The sequence below is a fragment of the Thermobia domestica genome, chromosome 4 (assembly GCF_964235325.1).
Source record: "Thermobia domestica chromosome 4, izTheDome1.hap1.1, whole genome shotgun sequence".
NCBI classification, from domain to species: Eukaryota; Metazoa; Arthropoda; class Insecta; order Zygentoma; family Lepismatidae; genus Thermobia; species Thermobia domestica.
This window is the reverse complement of record NC_137457.1, coordinates 301,877,670-301,900,625: the sequence shown is the minus strand read 5'-3', so window position 1 is coordinate 301,900,625 and position 22,956 is coordinate 301,877,670. Positions and strand designations below refer to the sequence as shown.

General features: G+C 36.6%; 1 protein-coding gene across 1 annotated transcript in view; it reads right to left on the bottom strand.

Annotated features, from left to right (window-relative positions):
- LOC145684253 (chitinase domain-containing protein 1) overlaps positions 1 to 22,956 on the bottom strand; it is a 42,007-nt gene that overhangs the window by 5,648 nt on the left and 13,403 nt on the right. Inside the window, exons 4-8 of the mRNA XM_081756376.1 lie at positions 21,900 to 22,068; positions 15,266 to 15,375; positions 10,001 to 10,131; positions 5,187 to 5,290; positions 1,046 to 1,274 (exon numbers count right to left, since the gene is read on the bottom strand). Of these exons, the coding sequence (XP_081612502.1) occupies positions 1,046 to 1,274; positions 5,187 to 5,290; positions 10,001 to 10,131; positions 15,266 to 15,375; positions 21,900 to 22,068 (743 nt within the window). The remainder of the gene's footprint in view (positions 1 to 1,045; positions 1,275 to 5,186; positions 5,291 to 10,000; positions 10,132 to 15,265; positions 15,376 to 21,899; positions 22,069 to 22,956) is intronic.

Genomic DNA, 22,956 nt, shown 5'->3' with positions numbered 1-22,956 from the left:
AGAACTTTCAAATGGTATTGCGTGCTTGATGTTACATCACAAGAAAACTGAGGATAGTTCGAGAAATTTCCCTCCTAAAAATCCCTTTTGCAAAACTTTGAGCCCTCCGGAGCGGTCCCGGCTAAGACTACACAAACATAATGTACCCTGAACAATAATATAGGATATAGGTAATGTGTGTTAATTTTCACTGCGATCGATTTGAGTTTAGCATCTCTTTCAGCAGCGAGGCTATACAATACGTGGACCTACAGCTTAACGTTGGATCTGAACCACATGAGCTCCCGTCGGAAATCGAACCCAGATCTCCCACACTAAAAAATTCATTGCGATATCTTTAATAGGTATGAGGGTGGGGGAATACTTCCCTCGCCATAATTACTTTTGAAAAGACTCTCATAGAATCAAACTTAAGAACAGAATTTAATTCTTCTGGTATTACCACGAAAAGCATTTAAAATAACCTATACTTTTCGCTTATATAAATAACACAAACTAACATCAACTTCTTAAAAAGACACTATCTGTCACCGAAAATAAACTTTCGTTTGAAGTAGACCCAAGTACGGAACAAAAATTTTCTGAATATAGGAAGGGAAGGGAAAGAAGCGTAGGAAAGTTGTAAGGTTCATTTTTCAACATCAGTGAATGAACTGTACAGCTCAAATACACCATGGCATAAGCAGTACCTTATATATTCCAACTTAAAGGTCATTTTTTTCATGACCTCATCGATGGAATTCCATTGGATTCAGGATCCTCAAATTAGTATAAAAATTGCAATGTATCGACGCGTAGGCACTTTTACTCTTAGTATAAGTGGTACTTGAAATATCACACCCCGAAAGTCATTTTTCTCGTCACCCTATGGATGGATATGCTGAAAATCAGATTCACTGAATTTAGGATCTCCAAATTAGTGTAAAAAACGCAATTAGAAATTAATACAAGCGTGGGCATTTTTCACTAGTGGCATGTTCATTAATTCTTTAGCTTCTAATAAACCTCATTTCAACAATAGAAGAGAGAAAATCAATTTACTTACTTTATTTCAAAGAAATGTTCCTCCGATACTCGATCATATTGCATAGCACCTTTGAAATCTTTTAGTAATTCCACATAGTCTTTGCCAATTACATGCTTCCCTCCGTTAGGAGTGTAGTCGAACCCATAAAAATTCAAACCAAGCAATATCTTCTTACGCAGTTTACTTTCATTATTTGGAACCAACTTCTCCACACAAGCTCTCACCCATGGCAATGGGCTATTTGGTCCTGAAAGCATAAGTAAGGCTGAATAGAACAGAATTATAATTTTTTAAAAAGAATCTCAGCAGACTTCACACACGTAATCCACTGTTTATAATATTACAAACAACAGAAACAATACAACGTAGTATGAAAGTGTTCCGAAACTTTGCAGCATAATCCTTTTTGTTATGCAACCATGTTCATGTCAAAGAATATATGGTTGCCTATACAAGCATGTTACTTTCAATAATTAACCCAGTATACGTTGAGATTGTTCATAGTCTAGCAGCAAAGATTACTACTAGATTCTAAAGAAATTTATATAGGACCATCGGAAGGATATACTGTTTGTCAAAATAATGCGTAAACATACATATAAACGGGTTGATTTGGTAATTTTTTTCCAGGTTGGTTAAAAATTCAATATCATGTACTACTCGTTCGATATATTTATGCAGACGGCAAAGTTACGAACTAACTTTGTTGTTTAGATGTGACGTCAGACATATGCTAGTGTTGCCAGAAGTACTGCTTTTACGTGAAACTTCTTGTAAGTGCACAAGTTTTTTCAAGAAAAATAGAAAGGAACCTAATTAAATTTATGTGAGAACAGTAGTGTACTTACTTTTAAGTTGTTTTAATTGTCTTATATGACAAAAGAACTTAACTGTCCTATATGACAAAAGAACTTAATTGTCCTATATGACAAAAGAACTTAACTGCCTTATATGACAAAAGAACTTAACTGTTCTACACAACAAAAGAACTTAATTGCCCTATAATAAAAGAAATTCATTGTCCTATATTTTACACTGTTCAAAACAACAAAAGAACTTAATTGCACTATGACGAAAGAACTTAATTTCCTATATGACAAATGAACTTGATTGTCCAATATAAGACAATAATTGTACTGTATGACAAAATAACTTAATTGCCATATATGACAAAATAATTTAGTTGTCCTATATGACAAGAGAACTTAATTGTCCTGTATGACAAAAGAACTTAATTATACTATATGACAAAATAACTGACCTATATAACAAAAGAACTTAATTGCCATATATGACAAAAACTTAATTGCCCTATATAACAAAAGAACTTAATTGCCATATATGACAAAAGAACTTAATTGCATTATGATGAAAAACTTAATTGGGCAATGACGAAAGAACTTTATTGTCGTACATGACAAAAGAGTTTAGTTGTCCTATATGACAAAAGAACTTAATTGTCCAATATGAGAAAATAACTGTCCTATATGACAAAATAACTGTCCTATATGACAAAAGAACTTAGTCCTATACAACAAAAGAACTTCATCGTCCTATATGACAAATGAACTTGATTGTCCAATATGACAAAATAATTTAATTGTCCTGTATGACAACTTAATTATCCTATATAACAAAATAACTTACCTATACAACAAAAGAACTTAATTGCCATATATGACAAAAAACTTAAATGCCTTATATAACACAAGAACTTAATTGTTCTATATGACAAAAGAACTTAATTGCATTATGACGAAAAACTTAATTGCGCCATGACGAAAGAACTTAATTGTCCTATATGACAAAATAATTTAACTGTTCTCTATGACAAAATAACTTTACTGTCTTATATGACAAAAGAACTTAAAACATTAACCCTAGAAATACCAATCCCATGTCTACTAAATCTAATACAGAGGGGGGTCAAATTTGCCCGCCCTCTTTTCAGATGATAGTTACACCATATTTACTGAATTCAAGTTAATATTTTAAACCATAATAACAGAAATCTTTGTAGTAGTCGTATTTCACATTTATCGTACATGGTTAAAAGTATATGACATGGCTTACATTATTAAAGGAAGGGCATGTGTTATATTACAATCTGAAAGCTGATTTTGTGCTGGCAGAGTATATATGTATTTACGTATATTTTTTACAATAAAATTAGTCACGCTTTTATAAGTTGCAGTGTTTGAATAAGCGACAGAAGTAACACTCCAAAATGTCTTGGACTAAAAACAAATTTTAGCGAAAACAAAGATGGGTTCCACCTAGTTCAAATCTGGTCACACCACATCAATTATTTTTAAAATAAAAATAAAACAGAAGATATTATAAAATTAACAAAAGTGAACATTATATTCAAACGAACAATATTAAAAATTAAAGAGCTCTTAGGAAACACCTCACTCAGGATGGCTGACCTGAAGAAGCTGTTACGCCTTATCGACCGACTGTCCCCACCGTGAATCGAACCCGTGACACCTCACACGAAAAGCGAAAACATTATCGACTACGCTACGCTAGACCACCACCACCATAATCTTAAAAGTCTCCACTACAGCGAAATAAAACTACCGCTAAGTTTAGAGGTTTTTGTAATATCCTCAAAACAAACAAAAATATTCGAAAAACAGAAACGTAGTGAATTAGACAATACGATTTTGCATGTGATACTGTTTTCACAACTTAACTATCTACTTTCCATTTGCAACTGTAAATAGATTTTTTTTTTTTTTTTTGCGGGTTTTGTAAATAGCGGCATACCAAAAGCAGATAGGTGAATTGTGGTAAAGGTATCACATGCAAAATTGTATTGTCTAGTTCACTACGTTTCTGCTTTTCGAATATTTTTATTTGTTTTGAAGATATTACAGAAAAACTCTAAAATTAGCGGTAGTTTAATTTCGCTGTAGTGAAGACCCAAGACCCTTAAAGCCGAATGTTTACAGATTTACTTGCCACGTATTTTGCATGCCTAGTTTTGTTCCCTCTTTTAGAAACCCACTAAACTGACATGAAATTGGAACTTGAATAGGTATATACGCCCACAAGCGAAAGTGATGGTATGTATTTTAACTTATCTACAAAGACAAAAAGTAACTTTCCTGAACGGTTTCAGCAGCCTTGCCTGCCTTTGTCATCAGATCAAAATCTTTCACGGGAAACCATTTCCAGGGTTCCTACTGGTGTGAAGAAATCTATTTCCCTGATTTCTCCCTGACTTTTCCTGACCTTTGGCAGAAAATTCCCCGACTTTCATGACAGGAGTCAGATGGCGTTGACATATAAATAAGGAAAAAAATAACGGTAGAGCATTTTTTCGATAGAGACAAATAGTAATCAATTGCCCATACGTACAGCAATAAGACAAAATAGCAATAAAACCCAAATAAGTATTATAATGGTTGGCTAAGCTGAAATTAGTGTACAATTATGTTAGAAAAAAATATATTTTATAAAATTTTCCTGACTTTCTTTGATTTCCAGTCTTTTTCTCTGACCTGCACCATTTTCCCTGAGTTTTCCCTGGCCAGTAAGAATCCTGATTTCACGTCTCAAAATGTCATCTTGCACTTTTATGTGCACAAGAAAGTTGAAGTGACTCAACATCTTAAATACCCATATTTCTTGTCCTAAAAGCTCTTCAAGTAGGAATTTTATTTTCTGTCAAGAGCTTTAAAACAAGACAACTACTCTTCTGTAAGATTATGAAGTGGAACGAAACTTCCAAATATACTATGTTACACTTGCTGCCTACAATTTCACTTAAACGCAATTTTGAATCAAACGATGAGACTAGTGACTAAACTGACTAATGATAAGCAGCTGCCTATAAATGTATACAATACATAAACTATTTTTGAAAATTCGTTTTTAACAACAAATCGGATTGCTGTTATGTTTCGATTTTTAAAAATATTTAAAAGCAAGGAATAGAAGACGGCTGAAACCGTTTGGAAAAATTACGTTAGGACCCAATGAGTAGTAAGTTTAGTATCAAGATTATAATCTTACACAATGGATGGAATCAAAACAAGCAGACTACGCATCAAAGTGAAAGCTCTACCAATGAGACACTGAGCTGTAACTTTGGTTACCTTTCATTTGTAGATGGGTAAGTGTTTTGTTATTAAAATTCAAAGACACTTACCAGGTTTCGAAACTTGAGAAAAATCGTAAGTCATCAAAGAAAATGCATCAACATTGTCCGCAACACTTTCAAACTCTTCTCTCCCAAACACTGAACGACCATCACTGCAAAAAAATAAATAAATAAAATATAATAATAATAATATAATTATAGCTAAATTCTAAATGAGAATATTTTCATTCAAAGAAGAACAAGATTTCAGAATCAAATTAACCTGCAAATAATTTAAGCAAATTACTGATTAATTAACCTGTAATTTATTTTTGCAGGTACCGATAACCTGCAAATTACCTTTACCTTTCATCACATAAATGCTAACTATACTGTCTTGATTACAGCCAGAGTTAAGAAGTACATATTATAATGAAATTACTGACTTGAGATGTACTCTTATAGCGATCGATGTCTAGATATTTCAGACAAAAAACTTGTTTGTCCTTCTTCGGCAATAAGAAACAGGTTTATATCATCTTATTTAAAAAAGTGATTACATGCTTCAATGCTGAATCTCCAACAGTGTAAGATACCAATGCGTATTTGCAATTGTATAAACATCTATTCCATTAAAAGGCGAAAGTCACTTATCCACTTACAGTACGATTTTTTTTTCCTATCCTAACTGGAAGGTGCACTCTATATTCTCATTAATATACCATTTAATGTCTATAATGTCTATACATTACAGGTCTTTCAAAACCGGAAGGTTTCCCGATGTGTGTGTCTTTCTGATTTTGAAAGGCCTGTAATATTAAGTATTCTGCCTTTCGCCAATTTCTGATTTTTTTTTTTTTTTTTTTTTTTTTTTTTATTTGGGACTGGAAATGTTTTCTCCACGTTTCTCGAGCTTCAGCTTCCTCTTTTAACTCCCAATATTTTCTTCTATTTTCAAATCATCGATCAGTTGTGTTCTTCTTCTTACTATTCCTCCCTTTCCTTCCATCTTTTCATCTATGGCGGTATGAAGAAGACAATTTCTTCGCAAGATGTGTCCAATTCAATTGGCCTTTCGACGAAGAATGCCAGCTAGAAGTGTCCTCTTCTCTCCTATCTGTTTTAAAACATCGTTTGTTGCTCTCTTTGTCCATTTTAGTTTCTCCATTTTCCTCCAGCACCACATTTCGAAACTCTAAATATTTATCTCTAACTTCCGTAATGTCCAAGTCTCTGAACATACAATCCAATGCTCCATATATAGCATTTGACCAACTTCTTCCTAAGTCCAATATTGATCCTGTTATACCCTGGCCGGCGAACGATGATTTCTGACAGCTCAGCTCGCGAGGACGACCGAGGAGTGCGGTATTGCCATGTGTTTCTCGCGCAAGGGGAGAATCGTCTGCTTCCTCGTTGAGGGTGAGAGGGGCTGAGTGAAAGTTTGGCAATGTGCTATGGTTACCATGGAGACGCGACAGGTTCTGAGCCTAAGGTTGGTTGACCTGCTGTCTTCTGCTCGCTCGCCGTGGCCTTGTGCAAAGCTGTCAGAAATCATCGTTCACCGGCCAGGGTATAGTTAAGAGTGATCGTTTCTTGTTGAATGTTTCTTTGGCTATGGCAAACCTTGACCTGATATCTTTAGTGCAGTAAGCGTCTCTCGTCAAAATACTTCCCAGATACTTGAAATAGTCGACCTCTTCACGTTCTCTTTGTTCTACTCTGATGTGTAAGGACGCGTTTCCACGGAATATTCTCACCACTTTCGATTTTTCAATGTTGATTTCCATTCAGTATATCTCCCCAGCGTCTACTTTTTGAATCATCTCCTGTAGTCCTTCTTCGGTTCTAGCTATAATAACCGTAATCATCTGCACACCTGATCTTGTTCATGATCTGCCCTCCAATCTTGAAATCCCCTCCTCCATTCATGCGTGTAATATATGGACATGAAAAAAAAATGTATTAGTAAGTTTGTAGTCTGTACCTTCTAGTTAGAATAGAAAAAAAAATCGTATTGTAAGTGGGTAAGTGACTTCTGCCTTTCAGTATAATTGGTGCTAAAAATTATTTCATTATTTCTACTGAAATTACAGAATCTTGCCGTATGACGACGTTTTGCACACGACAATATAACCCTATTGACCATAGCTGAAATGAGTAGGGGCACGGTGGCTCAGTGGTACAGCGCTTACCTCTGGTGCGTGGGGTACTTGGTTCGATCCCCGACCAAGTAAGTTTGTGGTGGACAACATCGTGCTCGTGGATTTTCTCGGAATACTCTCGTTTCCTCCCACTTTCTCACTCCACCAATTCTTTCATAATCATTCACTTGCTTTAATCATCATCTCCCTTAGTCTAACAGGCATAATCGTTGGACGTTAAACTAAAAGATTTCATTTCATTTCATTTTCATTGCTGAAATGAAATGACATTTATATTTTAACGTCCCACGATTATGCACCGAGGCTAAGGAAGACGGTGACAATGATAGTGAATAAAATGGTGGAATGCAGGAAGTGGAAGGAAACAGGAGAATCCCTAGAAAACTCACGCACACGGTGTTTGCCTACCACAAAGTTCACTTGACATGAGCTGAGTACGAACCAAGGAAACCACGCTTCATGTTCATTTTACACCTGAGCCAGCACGCTTATCATTGCTAATGAAGGACACTCGAATATTTTGTCCGAAATGTCCTGACCATTTGAGCAGTTCTGATAGCCATTGCAATACGTCTCAGGGGAGTAAATTTCATTAGAATATTAAATTATATTCTTTATGCTCTATAAACAATTAAGAAATACAGCTAAAAATAACAAGCCATTACATATCTCAAACCGCTTCGGAGATATGAAAAATATTGGTGAAGATTGCTATAGGTTTAAAATGGCATATTTGTGAGAATCCTCTAAAACAATTATTGGTTTCCTTTGGATCTGTAACATTACAACAGTAGTTTTTTGTAGTTATAATTACAAGTTCCCGGAATTACAGAATTTTAAGAAGTGCTGCTAACTTTACCAGTGTTTACTATATTTCTTGAACGGTTTAAGTTACCATATTGCTGTAAACGGTATTATATTTACAACTAGTGGAAACTATCTATGTGATTTGGGTGTGGTGTTTATCTAAGCAGTTTCAAAAATAAATCGTATTTTTAATTACTTATAACCGTTCCTATTTAATCGAAATACGTCACGTAGGATGTATGGAGGCACTTTGGGTGTACATCATCCTCAGTTGAGTTATTACTGATGTAGAGGCCTCCAAAATTTGAATATTTGTGGCTCCGTACTACCCTTAGTTTTCAACGTTAATACATGTGATAATTTACGTTTTACGTATCACGTTTATGTCAGATGGGCTAAAGGAGACAGTGATGATGAAAATGAATGAAATGGGGAATGAAGAAAGCGGCAGGAAACGGGAGAACCCCGAGGAATCCACATACACGGTGTCTGTCCACCACAAAGTTCAGTTGGCGCGAGCTGGGATCGAACCAAGAACCCCATGCACCAGATGTGGACGCTCTACCATTGAGCCACCGCGGTTCCCAGATTTAAAAATATGTATTAACCCAGCGCAGTGCTATTTGAAAAAAAAAAATGTAACTGTTAGGTTGGTAACACTGTTAATCTGATGGTATCGCAGACTACCCCTTTCGATATTTCCATCGTATAAAATTTCAGAGCTTTTTTATCTGTTAGTTTAAAAATTACAAGGAAATATCAAGATAAATGATCCATCCTGTATATCCGCAAGGGCTCTTCATTTCATTTCCAGACTGATACGAGGAAGAGAGAAATTCTATTACGGACTAAAGATGGATCTTATCAACTCTCATGCTTTGGATTTGATTTTTCAGTTTAGTGTTCCCTTTTGCAGCGAGGCTATATGAGACATAGCTCTACAGCTTAACGTGGGATCCGATCTACATGAGCTCCTGCCGGGTCTCCCACGCCAAACGCGACTACGCTAACCGTTTAGCCACGAAGGAGCTCTTCTTATCGTTTGGAAAATTATAGGTGACATGCGAAGAGCTCGGCGAACGTTTCATAAGCTCATAATGACCCTCAGTAGCCAGCAAAATTTACTTCTACTTTCGTGTTTATTCCTGACTTCATTCTCATATTATTCTACAAGTATTTCTAGTGTTTAATAATGTCAATGATTGTAAGAGATAATCTAGCTACTACATAATATCCAACATCAGGGTGTCTATCAGTCACGAAAGTCATGAAAAAGTCAAGAAATCAGAAAACAGTCATGAAAGTCAAGAAAAAGTCACGAAATTTAGCTTTTGGGTCACGATTTTTTTTTTATCTGTACAAATATAATTGGATACTGGAAAATTTTATTCTATAAAACGTCAAAATTCACCGCCAAAAATGTCTATGGTCGGCTTTAGACGTTACCAAATCGCAAGCAAAGCACGCTTTCGCATACATGAAAATTCGGCCTAATTCGCACCCAAATTCCTTGAGATTGTTCTTCAGCTGACATCACTGAGCAGTGGAGATGCAAATGCTCATCGTATCGCCAAAACCACCTACGCATCTAAGCAGTTTATTCAACTGTGAGAAGCCAAAAAGTTTTCATTGCTCCAGGAAATAGCCTTTGAAAGTAGAAATATCATAGATAAGTGCTAAAGAATATAGGTATTGTTATTAGTTTCTCAATGTTTCGAAATTTTATGATTTGGTAAAGAAAAGGCCACGAAAAAGTCAAGAAATTTCATTTGGGAATTTTAGTAGACACCCTGAACACTTACTCCTGAAGAAATCTCATTTTATTCACCACCTTGTACAAGTACACAAGTGAATTTATTCATAAGCATAGTTGATATCGTTCATAATAAATAAATAAAAAATAATACTTACTCTCGTATTGGAGGTATTACAATTATAAATACCAGCCCTGCTTTCCGTAAAGTTTGTCCTACATAATTAATCACAGGACTAAATGTTTTCCCTGCTGTACCTTCGAGGACAATGCCATCGAAACCATGCACCTGTGGGGAAAGAAGATACATACTCCCCATTTTAGTACCACTAAATATCATCTACAAACATTCACTTAAGAAACTTCAATGTATTCTTAATACGAGGAGAATTCAAAAAGTAAAGGCACATTTGCAATTTCTCTTTCCAGAGGTTGGCAACACTGCTAGTAACTAGAGCTGAGTGAGTGTAGTTGGCAACACTTCGAGATAACGTGTCACTCGTATTCCTGCATTAGTCGTTGGAGTGTAGCAGACCGGTAAACATGGCAGCTCCATTGGCGATCTGCACCAAAGAGGAAATGAGAGCAGTGATTCGCCTTTTGTATGCGGAAGGTGTGAAACGTACGGACATTATTCGTCGAATGCAAGCACAGTGTGATGACAGCTGTTTATCGCGAAGAAAGATCTACGAATGGATAGAGCGCTTCAAACAGGGAAAAACTTGTGACGAGGCAAGATCGGGCAGGCCATCGGCGTCAATTACTGAGAACAATGTGAATGTCGTTGCGGGTATGGTGAGGGAAAACCGTGCCGTGGTTCAGCGTATTCCATCTTGAATTGAAAGCGGTAAAGACGTCATTGCTGCGGTGCAAAATTGGTTACAGATGCAACCGAAAAACTTTTTTTTTTCCTGACGAAAAAAAAAAAAAAAACTTGTGAAAGGTTCGGAAAAGTGCATTGAAATCCAGAAAGGTTACGTAGAAAAATAAGATATGTTTCAGTTTTCTATCATTAGAATAGTGCCTTTACTTTTTGAATTCCCGTCGTATATGTTACATTTATTTACACAATACCATTTGCTTCACTTAAGTCTGTCAGGCGTGTAGGTACTTTCAGAATAATTTTACTTAGATTTAGCTCTAATTTATGTACCTATAAATACCCAGTTTTAGCCTCTAATTCCTTGCATTAAATATCGAGCTTTTGGCTCTAATTCCTACATATATGAATACCCAGCTTTTGACTTTTCCTGGAACTCGGTCATGGTTAATAAAACAACGATGATTAGGATTAGAAATTAGATTTTTGGGCTATCAGCACCTGGCTATGCTAGCCTGTCAGGTAAAAGGAATGACGTCCCTCAGCGATCTCACTATCCGAGAAAAGGGAAGGTAGGAAGCATCCTGGGACCTGTATGTTACGTACCATCCCGGCATTTTCCTGGTGTGAATTGGCTGGCCTGAAAAAGCCTTTTATTCTTTTTCGACCGTGTCCCCACCTAAAACAAGGATGAAAAATAGAAGTGTCAACAATGTAGTAAAGAAATATAACATCAGGAAGAAATGTCGTGATGACACCTGATCATCGTAGTAAGAAAATGAAATGAAATCTTTGAGTTTTACGTCCCACGATTATGCCGGTTAGGCTAAAGGAGACGGTGATGATGAGTAATGAATGAAATGGTGGAATGAAGAAAGTGGAAGGAAACGGGAGAACCCCGAGGAAACCCACGCACACGGTGTTTGTCTCATCGTAGTAAGAGTTTTCACGTCTTTTACTACGGTGGATTCTATACCTCCATAGCAGTTTCCCCACCCACTTTTGTTTGTTTGTTTCTTCCTATTCATTCTAGTTTTATGTACCTAGGTGTCATTAAACGTTATTTACGAGCATCATTTCATTTATTTATTATTGCGAGTTCAGTAGGAACGTCAGCAAGGAAGCTATTTGTTTCCGTTATGATAAGGCCCATGACCAACACATTCTGTACACATATCAAATTTAAAATAAAACTTCTAAAAAGTATAAATTCAACAAAGTGAAAAAAACTACAACAATTAAAACAGTGGGTACGAAAAAGCTAAAAGAATAAATAAACAACTATAAGACAAGAACATCAGTAAAAAGTAGCAATAATAACTAACTAGCTTTAAAAAATATGGAACCCGAAGATGCAATGCCGCGTTCACAAAAGCTCTCCATTGACTTCTATCCTCAGCCAATTGGATCCAGTTCTACTTTGTATTCCTATTTCTGCGAGATCCATCTTAATACTGTCTTCCCATCTGCGCCTAGGTCTTCCTAATGGCCGTTTTCCAATTGCATTTTCAGTTGAAACGTTGAAAGCGTTCCTACTTTCTTCCATTCTGAATACATCACCTATCCACCTAAGAATCCTAGACTTGATTATCCTAACAATGTTTGGTAAACCGTATAAATTATGCAGTTCTTCGTTATGAAGTTTTATCCATTCCCATTCCTCTTGGGTCCGAATATTCGTCTAAGGATTTTACTCTCATATACTTTCAGTCTGCGTTCTTCCCTCAGAGTAAGCGACCATGTTTCGCAACCATACAGCAGAACAAGCGTATTATTTTACTTCACATTACTCGACAGAATTCGCGACGACAAAAGATTTTGAACTGAATAATAAGACGAATTCCCTACTTTCAGTCGACATTTAGTTTTTTCAGGATAAGGTTTTGATATGTTGATAAAACTAGCAATATTAGTAACTCATAAAGGAAAAATGTAAAAAGGGAAACTTTAGAACATGTTAACTACTTCAATTTCACAAACAAAAGTGAGAGACCGCAATTCTCATCCAAAAGTCTGATTAAGATTTTTAGGTCTTAAACATTCTGTGAGAGTTCCGACTGTTTTGCATTGTTCTACAAGAAAGTGCCAAATGCTCACACGGGGAGGTCCCACAAGTTGTCGCTCAAATTGGATTGCCACATAGCACATTTGATAGAGCATCATGAGAAATGAAAATGAGCAAAATTTAAGGGGATATGGAGTAGAAGGATAGGAGTTACGGGGCTTCAAAATTTGAATATCCAAAAAATACATTTAAAGTAAATATCTTCAAAATCGTTAAAGCAATCAAAACAAAAGTTGCACAATATAATGAGAACAAAATACCCCATCGAAAACCACAAATAGTGTTGCCACAGGTGAAGCAGTGTTGTCAACTCAGCATAAAAATATTTTGATTGAAACAGCACCATATGCAAGTGTGCACAGATTTAAAATGCACTATTATCACTAAACATAACTGTAAAGCGTTGCACACTATTAAAGCTATGTGTGCTGAAAATGTTCATTGGAGAAGTCTAATATGTGGCGGCAGATAGTGATAAAGGGATGCATAAGAAAAAGTGAGGGTTTTGCATTATACTTCTGTAGCCCCGGCGAATAAGCAGACAACTTGCGAAAACAAAATGATACACGCGAGGAAAGAAACACATGTTTTCTAATTCTGTAAATTGGTTTTCCAGATTATCAATATTTGGATTGGTTTATGTCTTTCGTGCTAAGTGACGTATTATTTTACTTCTCCTACATACCATATGATAATGTTTCTACACTGTAATATTACCATATTCACATTGGAAATATAATTATTTTTTACTACCTCATTTCGTTTTAAGTCTGCCCGGATAGCCGTGTGGTCTTGAAGGCTAGACAACCGACATATTTGGAATCACGGGTTTCAATCCCGCCTCGGACATGTTTTTGTTGTACGTTTCTTCTTAGTTTTCATTGTTATTTTTCTCTTTCATAGTTGTACGGATCCCACTATAGGTCCCATTCTATATAGCTTCGGAGCTGACAAAGGACGTAAAAATGGCATCACTCAATTTCGTTTTCCAAATGCATCAATATTTTGTGACATTGCTGACATTTTGCTATGTTATACTATCGGTATTATACATTTGAACTAAATTCATAGTATAAGATCCAGATTCCTTTATTACCATCTCTTCCCACATATCAGACTTCTCCATTCTATATTTTCAGCACACGTAGCTCCAACACTGTACCACTACACTTCACTGTTATAGAAGCTCGTCAACGTCTACCACCATGACAGTTAAGCACACAAAGCTCGTTAATGTCTAGCATCATGTCAACTTTAGTTAAGATCGGACTAAGTATACGAAGCTTGTCAACGTTTACTACTATGTCACGTTTAGTTAAGATAGGACTAAGCACATAACGCTCGTCAATGTCTACCATCATGTCAAGTTTAGTCAAGATCGGACTAAGCATATGAAGCTTGTCAACGTGTACTACCATGTCAAGTTTGGTTCAGATCGCACTGAGCATACGGAGCTCGTAAACGTCTACCATCATCAAGTTTGTTTACGATCGAATGGGTTTTATCGACTGCGATTTAGTAAAATTTTATCATTTCACTACGTCTAAATCTAAAATGCATGCTCAATAACTCGTCAACCAACGGTCTGCACACCAAATTAAAACCTCTGTCCAGAAAGTTCGGTGAATGTGCCTATATTTCGAATGGATTGTTGTCTTACCTGAAACACCAATTATTGTCCTTCGAAATAATTTTCGCTGATTTTAATGCACTTCTAGGGACAGCTGCACAAGTCCTGGAAACTCCTGCCGTAATCATCTTTAGGGATAGGTCATTATGAGGTGAGGCGACTCATGATCAATTTCTACTTCCTCCACTATAATTCGCATTATCATACGACGATTCTGGGACAAAAGTTTCTTCACTTTCTGTACGTTGTCCGGGATACATGCAATTACAGGCCAGCCAATCTGAGGGACGTCTTCCACGGTGTCCTGCCCTTCTCGGAAGCGTTTAAACCACTCATAAACACACTTCAAGGTGACAACACGTTCTTCGTAAACTGTTGTCAGCATTTCAGGAGTCTCCTTTGCTGATTTTCCAAGTTTGAAACATAACAGCATATTCGTTCGCTGTACCATTTTGGTATCCATTTTTGGTTTCGACCGCGCGCACTATACCTTTCACTCTACAATATAATGTTTACAGACGATAAGCACACTCGCAGAGCCGCCGCTAGTGAACTTGTTCAGATATGTCTTGACTTGTCTTGCACGGAATGCGGCGGTGGCGCACTCTTATGATCGTGAGCAGTATGACGTCGAGTTTCATCGATAGCATCCAATATAAAGTACAATATCCTTTCACTATGGCCTATAACTCAGGAGCCAAAGATCTGTACATCGTAATATTTCACATCTGTATTAAGTTCGAGAAGTTCTATCGAAACTCCGTTTCAGGTTAAGACTGGATGAGTTTATCGATCACGTACCATAAATCCTAGTGATTGATCTTGTTTAGAAAAATAAAGGACGAAAAATTAATCCTATAATTAGAGACGATTCGAGAACAAACAAAACTTTTCTTGTGATACATTACCTTGCAAATTTTAGACAATGTGGAAGCGAACTTCTTTTGATCATCTTTATCGGAAACCAGAGCAATGTAATCGTCATCCACCCAGCCATCAAGCAGAACACGTGGGATAACTACAAAGAAGAAAAAAATGTGACTTTAAATATGTATTAGAATGGCAAAGTTGAATCAGTGTAGGAAAAAAGAAAAGCTGTAGTCCGACCTAACAATATTGAGCTATCATCATCAAATAGTCCTGAAGGAAGTCCCTTTTTAAACATTTTTACACTCCATTTCCTTATTTTAAATACATGTTAGGGTTAAAATTTCAATCTCATTGATATTTTAAATTCAATGAAAATAGAAACAATAACTTTCATAATTAAATCATCTTTACTCTGTAAGCATATTACCAGACAGATATAACCTAAGTATAATATTTTATTCGTTATTAACAATAATCAACATTATTATTTATCTATCCACAGAACCATACCTAGACTGACCACCTATCTATTAAAATGCCACAAGACCAACAAAAAAACCCTGAACCCCAACCTATAACTTCGGATTTCAAACCTTTGATTTACGGTTATTTGTGATTTCACGTTTAACAAAGACAAATATTTATATGTGTACTTTATAAATAAATAATTTAAATAGATCTTTTTCATAAAATTTATCTTTTTAAAATTATTGTCTCCAAAATCAATGCAAATGAATTGTGCTGCCATCTTTGGAGTTCTTTTAAACTATACATTTGTGGACGTTTATATGTTTGTGGCCAATCCTTTCGACAATGAGATCTCGGAAACTACAGGCTCTAGAAAGATGACGTTTCCACTGATCGACTGCAAATTATGCGTAGATTGTTCAGTTCTAACTGAATATTAAAAAAAACATGGCCATTATTTCTTTATTACATTTTTATGGGTACACTGGAAGTGTTGAAATTAAAAAAAAAAAAAAAAAAACTAAGATCATATCCTATGCACTATACATTCCAACACCACATGATTGTATACAGGGGTTGCATATCTCTCAGGCGTTTGTTTCATGGCCAAATGATAATGAAAAACGAAGGATAACAATTTCTCCAGTCTAAGTTGAATCTTTATTGTCTGGAGTGTTTTGCCCAATGAACACCATATATCACTGGCATTATTATTAATTGTGTGTGTTATGTATTTGCTTATTACATACTGCATCCAAAAGAAAACACTGATCATATATTAATTAAAAACTCCAACTGGAAGTAGGCTCAAATCTTGCAAACGGTGCGAGATATTGAAAAAGTAATCGAAAAAAATCTCCCCTCTATGGTATATCCTGCCGATTTTTATCAAGATGTCTTTCACTTGTGTCCGTAAAGGGACATGTACAGATGTGAGGAATTGCAAAGAGATTTATGCCCATGTGAACGATGCGCTGTGTAGAGAGCACAGGTTCAGCTAGTAACCTTTATCTTTTATGAAACAAACCCTTGTGTAAGTACAAGGTGTGATCAAAACATACAGTGAATGATTTTTTTTAGCAGAAACTTCTGATGCTACAACCATTTGATGTAATTTATCCGATAGTCTGATCCATTGAGACAGGCAGTGTCAATTTGGAACACGCTTTGACTTGTCAGTGAGCATCCAGAACCGCTAAAGTGAGGTGGTGTTTACCGTGTTTGTCACGCATCATGGATTTCGAAAAACGCGTGAATATTAAGTTCTGTTTCAGGTTGCAAAGAAGTACCAAAGAAACTCGTGACATGTTGAAATTGGTGTAATGGCGATAATGCTGTAATTCTGAAGAATGTTTACAAGTGATGTGAGCGATTTAGAAACGGAAATGAGTCGGTAGAAGACGAGCAACGTTCAAGACGTCCATTAATATCAAAAACAGAACAAAAGGTGCAAAACGTGGCAAAAATTGTTCGTTCAAACAGGCAAATAACTATTCGAAAGCCCACTGAAGAACTTAGCATCTCGTACAAGTCTGTACGAGGGCGTGCTGGGAAGTCCTTAGCTTTGCCCCCTTCCCCCTTCCGATATTTATAATATTTGTTTTTATTTGAAAGCTACATGTGTCTATGTTTGTGACGAAATATTAAAACATTGGTACTAAGGAAAGTTATTATTATTATTTTTTTTTTTTAGGTGAGTGCTTGAGATGGCAGGGCAGCCCAAGTTCAACGATGTTGAGAGTCGAGCGGTAATGAAGTTCCTCTTCCTCCAGGAAAAATCTGCAAAGACGATCCATGGTGAGATGCAACAAACATTGGGGGTCCATGCACCTTGTTATGCCACAGTGAAGAACTGGGTTGTGAAATTTAAGACAGGCCATTTTGGCACTGAAGATGACCCCCGCCCTGGGAGACCATCCATAGTGATTGTGCCAGAAATCATTGAACAGGTTCATGAAATGATTCTCACAGACAGACGAATTTCTGCTAAAAGTATAACAGAGGCCTAGGTATATCCCGTGAACGCGTTGGTGTCATTATTCGTGATCATTTGCACATGAACAAACTTTCTGTCAAATGTGTGCCGAAATGTTTGCAAGCCGATCAAAAGCGTGCAAGAGGGCTTGCTTCCAAAGAGGTTTTGAGCAGGAAGGAACTAATTTTGTGGAACGTTTGGTCACGGAGGATGAAACATGGATCTATTTCTATGATCCAGAGACAAAGGAACAATCAAAAGAGTGGCGTCACAGTGGTTCACCGAGACCAAAAAAGTTTCGTGTGCAAAAATCAAGTTCAAATGTTCTTGCCAGTGTTTTTTGGGATAAAGATGGGGTAATCTTTGTTCATTATCTAGAACAAGGTAACACCATAACCGGAGCTCACTATGCATCATTACTGGAAAGACTTCACTAAGAGCTGAAGCAAAAACGCCGTGGAAAGTTGTCCCGAAAAGTTGTCTACCTTCAAGACAACGCATCTCCTCACAAGAGCAATGTTGCGATGCAAAAATTGGCTAGCTTAGAGTTTGAAAACTTGCACCACCCACCATATTTACCTGACCTGGTCCCATCAGACTACCACCTATTCTCAAATTTAAAGAAATACTTGAAGGAGCAAAAATTCGCCACCATTTCTGAAGCAATTACAGCAGTAAACTCATGGTTTGACACCCAACCAAAAGTGTTTTATTTAGAGGGCCTAAATAAATTGCAGGCCCGAAGCAAAAAATGCATCGAATTGAAGGGAGAGTATGTTGAATAAATCCATCAAAAAAATTAATTTTGTCTTATTTTTTTAATAAAGCTAAAAACTTATCAGCCCAAGCATTTTAACCGACACTTCAAATAAGAGTGAATGCAAAATTCGTCTCCACACACCTAGTTTTTGATCCGCGAGCTTTTGCCCGAAAACAAATATTATGTCTATCCACATCCATCATACTCTTCGGATATAACACCATGTGACTTCTGGCTCTTCCCAAAAATTAAAACTCTGCTTAAAGGAAAACGTTTTGACACCATTCCTGACATTGAGAGGGCCACGAAAAAGCAGTTGAATGGTCTTTCAAAAGAATCCTTCCAGAAATGTTTTCAGTCATGGATTCAACGCTGGAATAAGAGCATTGCTAGCCAAGGACAGTGAAGGAGATTAAATCAAATTCCATGTAAGCTAATTACTTTGTTTCTAATAAAATTATTCACTGTATTTTTTTGATCACACCTTGTATCAATCTTTACACATACTCCCCTCCCTCCGTTTTTTAAAAATGATAACCAGATGTTACAGAATTAGTGCTCGTTCTTTTCTATTTTCACTCTCGACTCCTTTCTCTTTGGAGTTTACCAGATCTACCAGAACTGGTCCTCATTCTTCTCCTTCCTTTCGTTTGATTCCTTTTTCTTTGGGGTTAACCAGTCCTCATTCGTCCGGAATTCGTCCTCATCTTTTTCCTTCTTCTTTCTCGATTCTTTTCTCATTAAAGTTAACAACATCTTTCATAATTCGTCCCCGTCCTTTTGCTTCTTCCTCGATACTTCTCACTTTAGGGTTAACAAGATTCTTCACAATTCCTTCTTTTCTTTTCTCTTTAATTAATTCTATTTAGGATTAACCATACCTTCCAGATTCATTCTGGTCCTATTCATTCATTATTCTTCTTCGATTTGTTTCTCCTTGGGGTTAACTACATCTCCCAGAATTCATCCTCATCCTTTCCTTTCTTCTTTCTTGATTCTTTTCTCATTGGGGTTAACCAGATCGTTCAGAATTCGTCTGCGTCCTCGCTTCCTTTTTCCTTTTAGTTAACAAGACCTTTCAGAATTAATCCTCATCTCCTTCTTCTTCTTCATCCTCGATTCCTTCCTCCTTGAGATTAACAAGATCTTCTAGAATTCGTCTTATTCTTTTACCTTTCTCCTTGGGGTTAACTAAGATTTTCAAACTTTGTCCTGGTCCTTTTCCTTCTTCAATGCGCTTCTTCTTGAGGCTAACCAGGTCTTTCAGAACTCGTCCGCAGTATTGTACTTCTTTTCCTTGATTTCCCTCTCCTTAGGGTTAACTGGATTCTTGAGAATTCGTTCCCATCCTTCTTCTTCTTCCTCAATTGCTTTCTCCTTGTAGTTAACAAGATCTTCCAGAATTCGTTCTTGTCTTTTTTCTTCTTCTTCGTCCTCGATCCCTTTTTCCTTGAGGTTAACCAGATCCTCCAGAATTTATCTTAGCCCTTTTACTTCCTCTTCTATTCCTTTCTCTTTTGGGTTAACTAGATCTTCAAAATTCGGCCTAGTACTTTTCATTCTTCAATTTCCTCCTTGCTACTAACCATATCTTCCAGAATCTGTTCTCGTCTTTTTCTTTTTTCCCTCGCTGCATTCTTGAGAATTACTTCTTGTCCTTTTTCTTCTCTCTCGATTACTTTCTCCTTAGATTAACCAGATTTTCCACATTTGTTCTCGTTCTTTTTCTTCTTCCTCGATTTCTTTCTCTTTGGATTAACCAGATTTGTTCTCGTTCTTTTCCTTCTTCCTCGATTTCTTTCTCCTTGGATTAACTAGATTTTCCACATTTGTTCTCGTTCTTTTCCTTCTTCCTCGATTCCTCTCTCCTTGGATTAACCAGATTTCTTCTCGTTATTTTCCTTCTTCTTCGATTCCTTTCTCCTTGGATTAATCAGATTTGTTTTCGTTCTCTTCCTTCATCGATTCCTTTCTCCTTGGATTAACCAGATTTGTTCTCGTTCTTTTCCTTCTTCCTCGATTCCTTTCTCCTTGGATTAACCAGATTTTCCACATTTGTTTTCGTTCTTTTCCTACTTCTTCGATTCCTCTCTCCTTGGATTAACCAGATTTGTTCTCGTTCTTTTCCTTCTTCCTCGATTCCTTTCTCTTTGGATTAACCAGATTTGTTCTCGTTCGTTTCCTTCTCTTCGATATCTTTCTCCTTGAGTTGCTGTCTAGCAACATTTTCCATGTATTGCTTTCCTTGTCACTTTGTTATATTCCACTCTTCCTATTTTGCTTACCTGTTTCTTCTCATTATCACCATTGTTTGCTTCCAACGCTTCATATTCCCATAGCTATATCTATTGTATTTTATGTGGTTTCTAAACTGTTCCTCCATCTCTGGTATAACTGGTCGATCCAATTACGTCCTAAAATATGTCCGGTGCCATTAACTTTCGTAACTATACTTGGTAACTCTTTCACTGTTGTCCCTGGTGTCACCGGTACTTTTATTTCATCTATGATTGGGATTTTTCTAGTATTAGCTGTAGGTATTCGGAAACTTTAAGTAGAACTCGTTACGAATCAGTGTAATCACTGATTCGATATAAAATTTGAACTGAATAATTTGATTTCTACATTATATTGTTACCATACATTTATGATCGATGCAATTCTATGCCCTTACGCTTCTAACGAGTCCAATCGTAAAAGACCCAAGCCCGTATCCGTTTCAACCATATTTTCGAACTTTTGGATCGATCTCTTCTTTGTAGTTACTATTTTCTAATACCAGATTTATTTATTTAGGCCTTGAGAAGTTATTACCGTTAAAAGATAACAAATCGAAATCTTGTTACCAGTTTTAGGAGGCGCCGCTTACATATAAGTAATTAGTTAGCAGAAAGTAGTAATAAAGTAATTACGTCACTAAAAGTAACACTATTGGCTCTTTCGCTAAATCGTTACATCAGATACAAGCGAGAAAATGCATTAAGGAACACAGAAAAAGCTTAGGAGTGGAAGTTTTCATTTCTGGGGCGTGGAGTCCCTGGTTCGAACCCAGCTCGCGCCAAGAGCTTCGTGATACACAAACACGAAGTGAGTGGGTTCTCCCATTTCTTCCAACTTTCGTCATTCCATCATTTCGCTTATCTTTTTCATTACCGTCTACCTTAGCCTCGGAGCAAAACCGTGGGACGTTAAACTAAAGCAAAATAATTTATAGTTTACAATCGATCCAGGAATTCCACGCACCAGAGATGATAACTCTACCACTGAGCCACCACTCTCCTTTATCAATTGACAATCCTGCTGGTAAAGAAAAACTTGTGTCCTCAACGTATCTGTCGCTTATCTTACCCAATATTGTCTTAAACTACGTCTAAACAGAAATACAAGATTTAACTGAATGACATCTTTAACTATCATTTCAGAAGTTGAATTTGATCAATCATGGGTAGTGCATGTATTACTCACATACCTTTCACTTGTCTTCCACGCCTAACATCTTTCATCCACTCTTTGTCGACATCATGAAGGCCAGTGATCTCATATCTGCCAGACATTCGTACAATCTGTAGCCACACAGGAGAGACATACGTCATTTTGCCTCCGAATATTTTTGCTATGTCATACCCGTGAGAATTCCACTGCAAAACAAAACAAGAAAATATACATATGTTTTAGTGCATTTTTTATTTTATAGTGTGTTCACTCAATAGGAGTGCAGTTCGGTAAATGTCTTTGAAGTTTTCACGCTTAATTTTACAACAGTATCCCTTCCTGCCTCGAAACCTCTTTTGACCACATTTGCGGGGTTTTTATGTCTTAGCATCCACTGTGTCTGTTCTTTCTTCCCATTACCAATAATTAGGCCTCCCAGGCCTCCAAATTTTACTAATCACTAACTGAAAGGACAGCGTATGTAACTGAGGCAACTAAGACTACACGTGGATTTGACAAGCGGCTGTCAATTGTCTGAAGTCAGGGTTCTATTCTCTGTTCAGCGTAAGATCTAAACTCCGATAAACAAAATATTTGTATCCTTCCGCTTGTCACAAATACGATTGGCTAGTGATATATCACTCCCACTCCCCACGGGGAGGAGCAAATTATACACGTACATTTTTACAATACTGTCTCGTGTTGTCCAGATACTTCCAGCAGCAGAAAAGAAAGAAAAAAACTGGAAAGATCAAAAAAAAATATTTGAATTTCGCTGGTAAACAATTGTTGCTTAGTGAGTAAAAGTTTATCTTGTTGGTGTTTCACCACAACACTCGCGGAACCGGGAATCATGCCAGCCGTCTATCAGGCTTGAAAGCAGAACACGCGCCCACAGTTGAATTGGCGCCATAATTATTGCGCATGCTTAGTGTTTATTTCTATTGTTTCATTAGCCACACTTGATTGCAGCATTATTAGATAATCCGTATTATATATTTGCCATTTATAATAATGTAGCAGTTTTATATGGAGCTTCATAGTGAAAGTAATAATCAAATCATATGAACTATTTTGCGGAGGAGTAAAAGCGT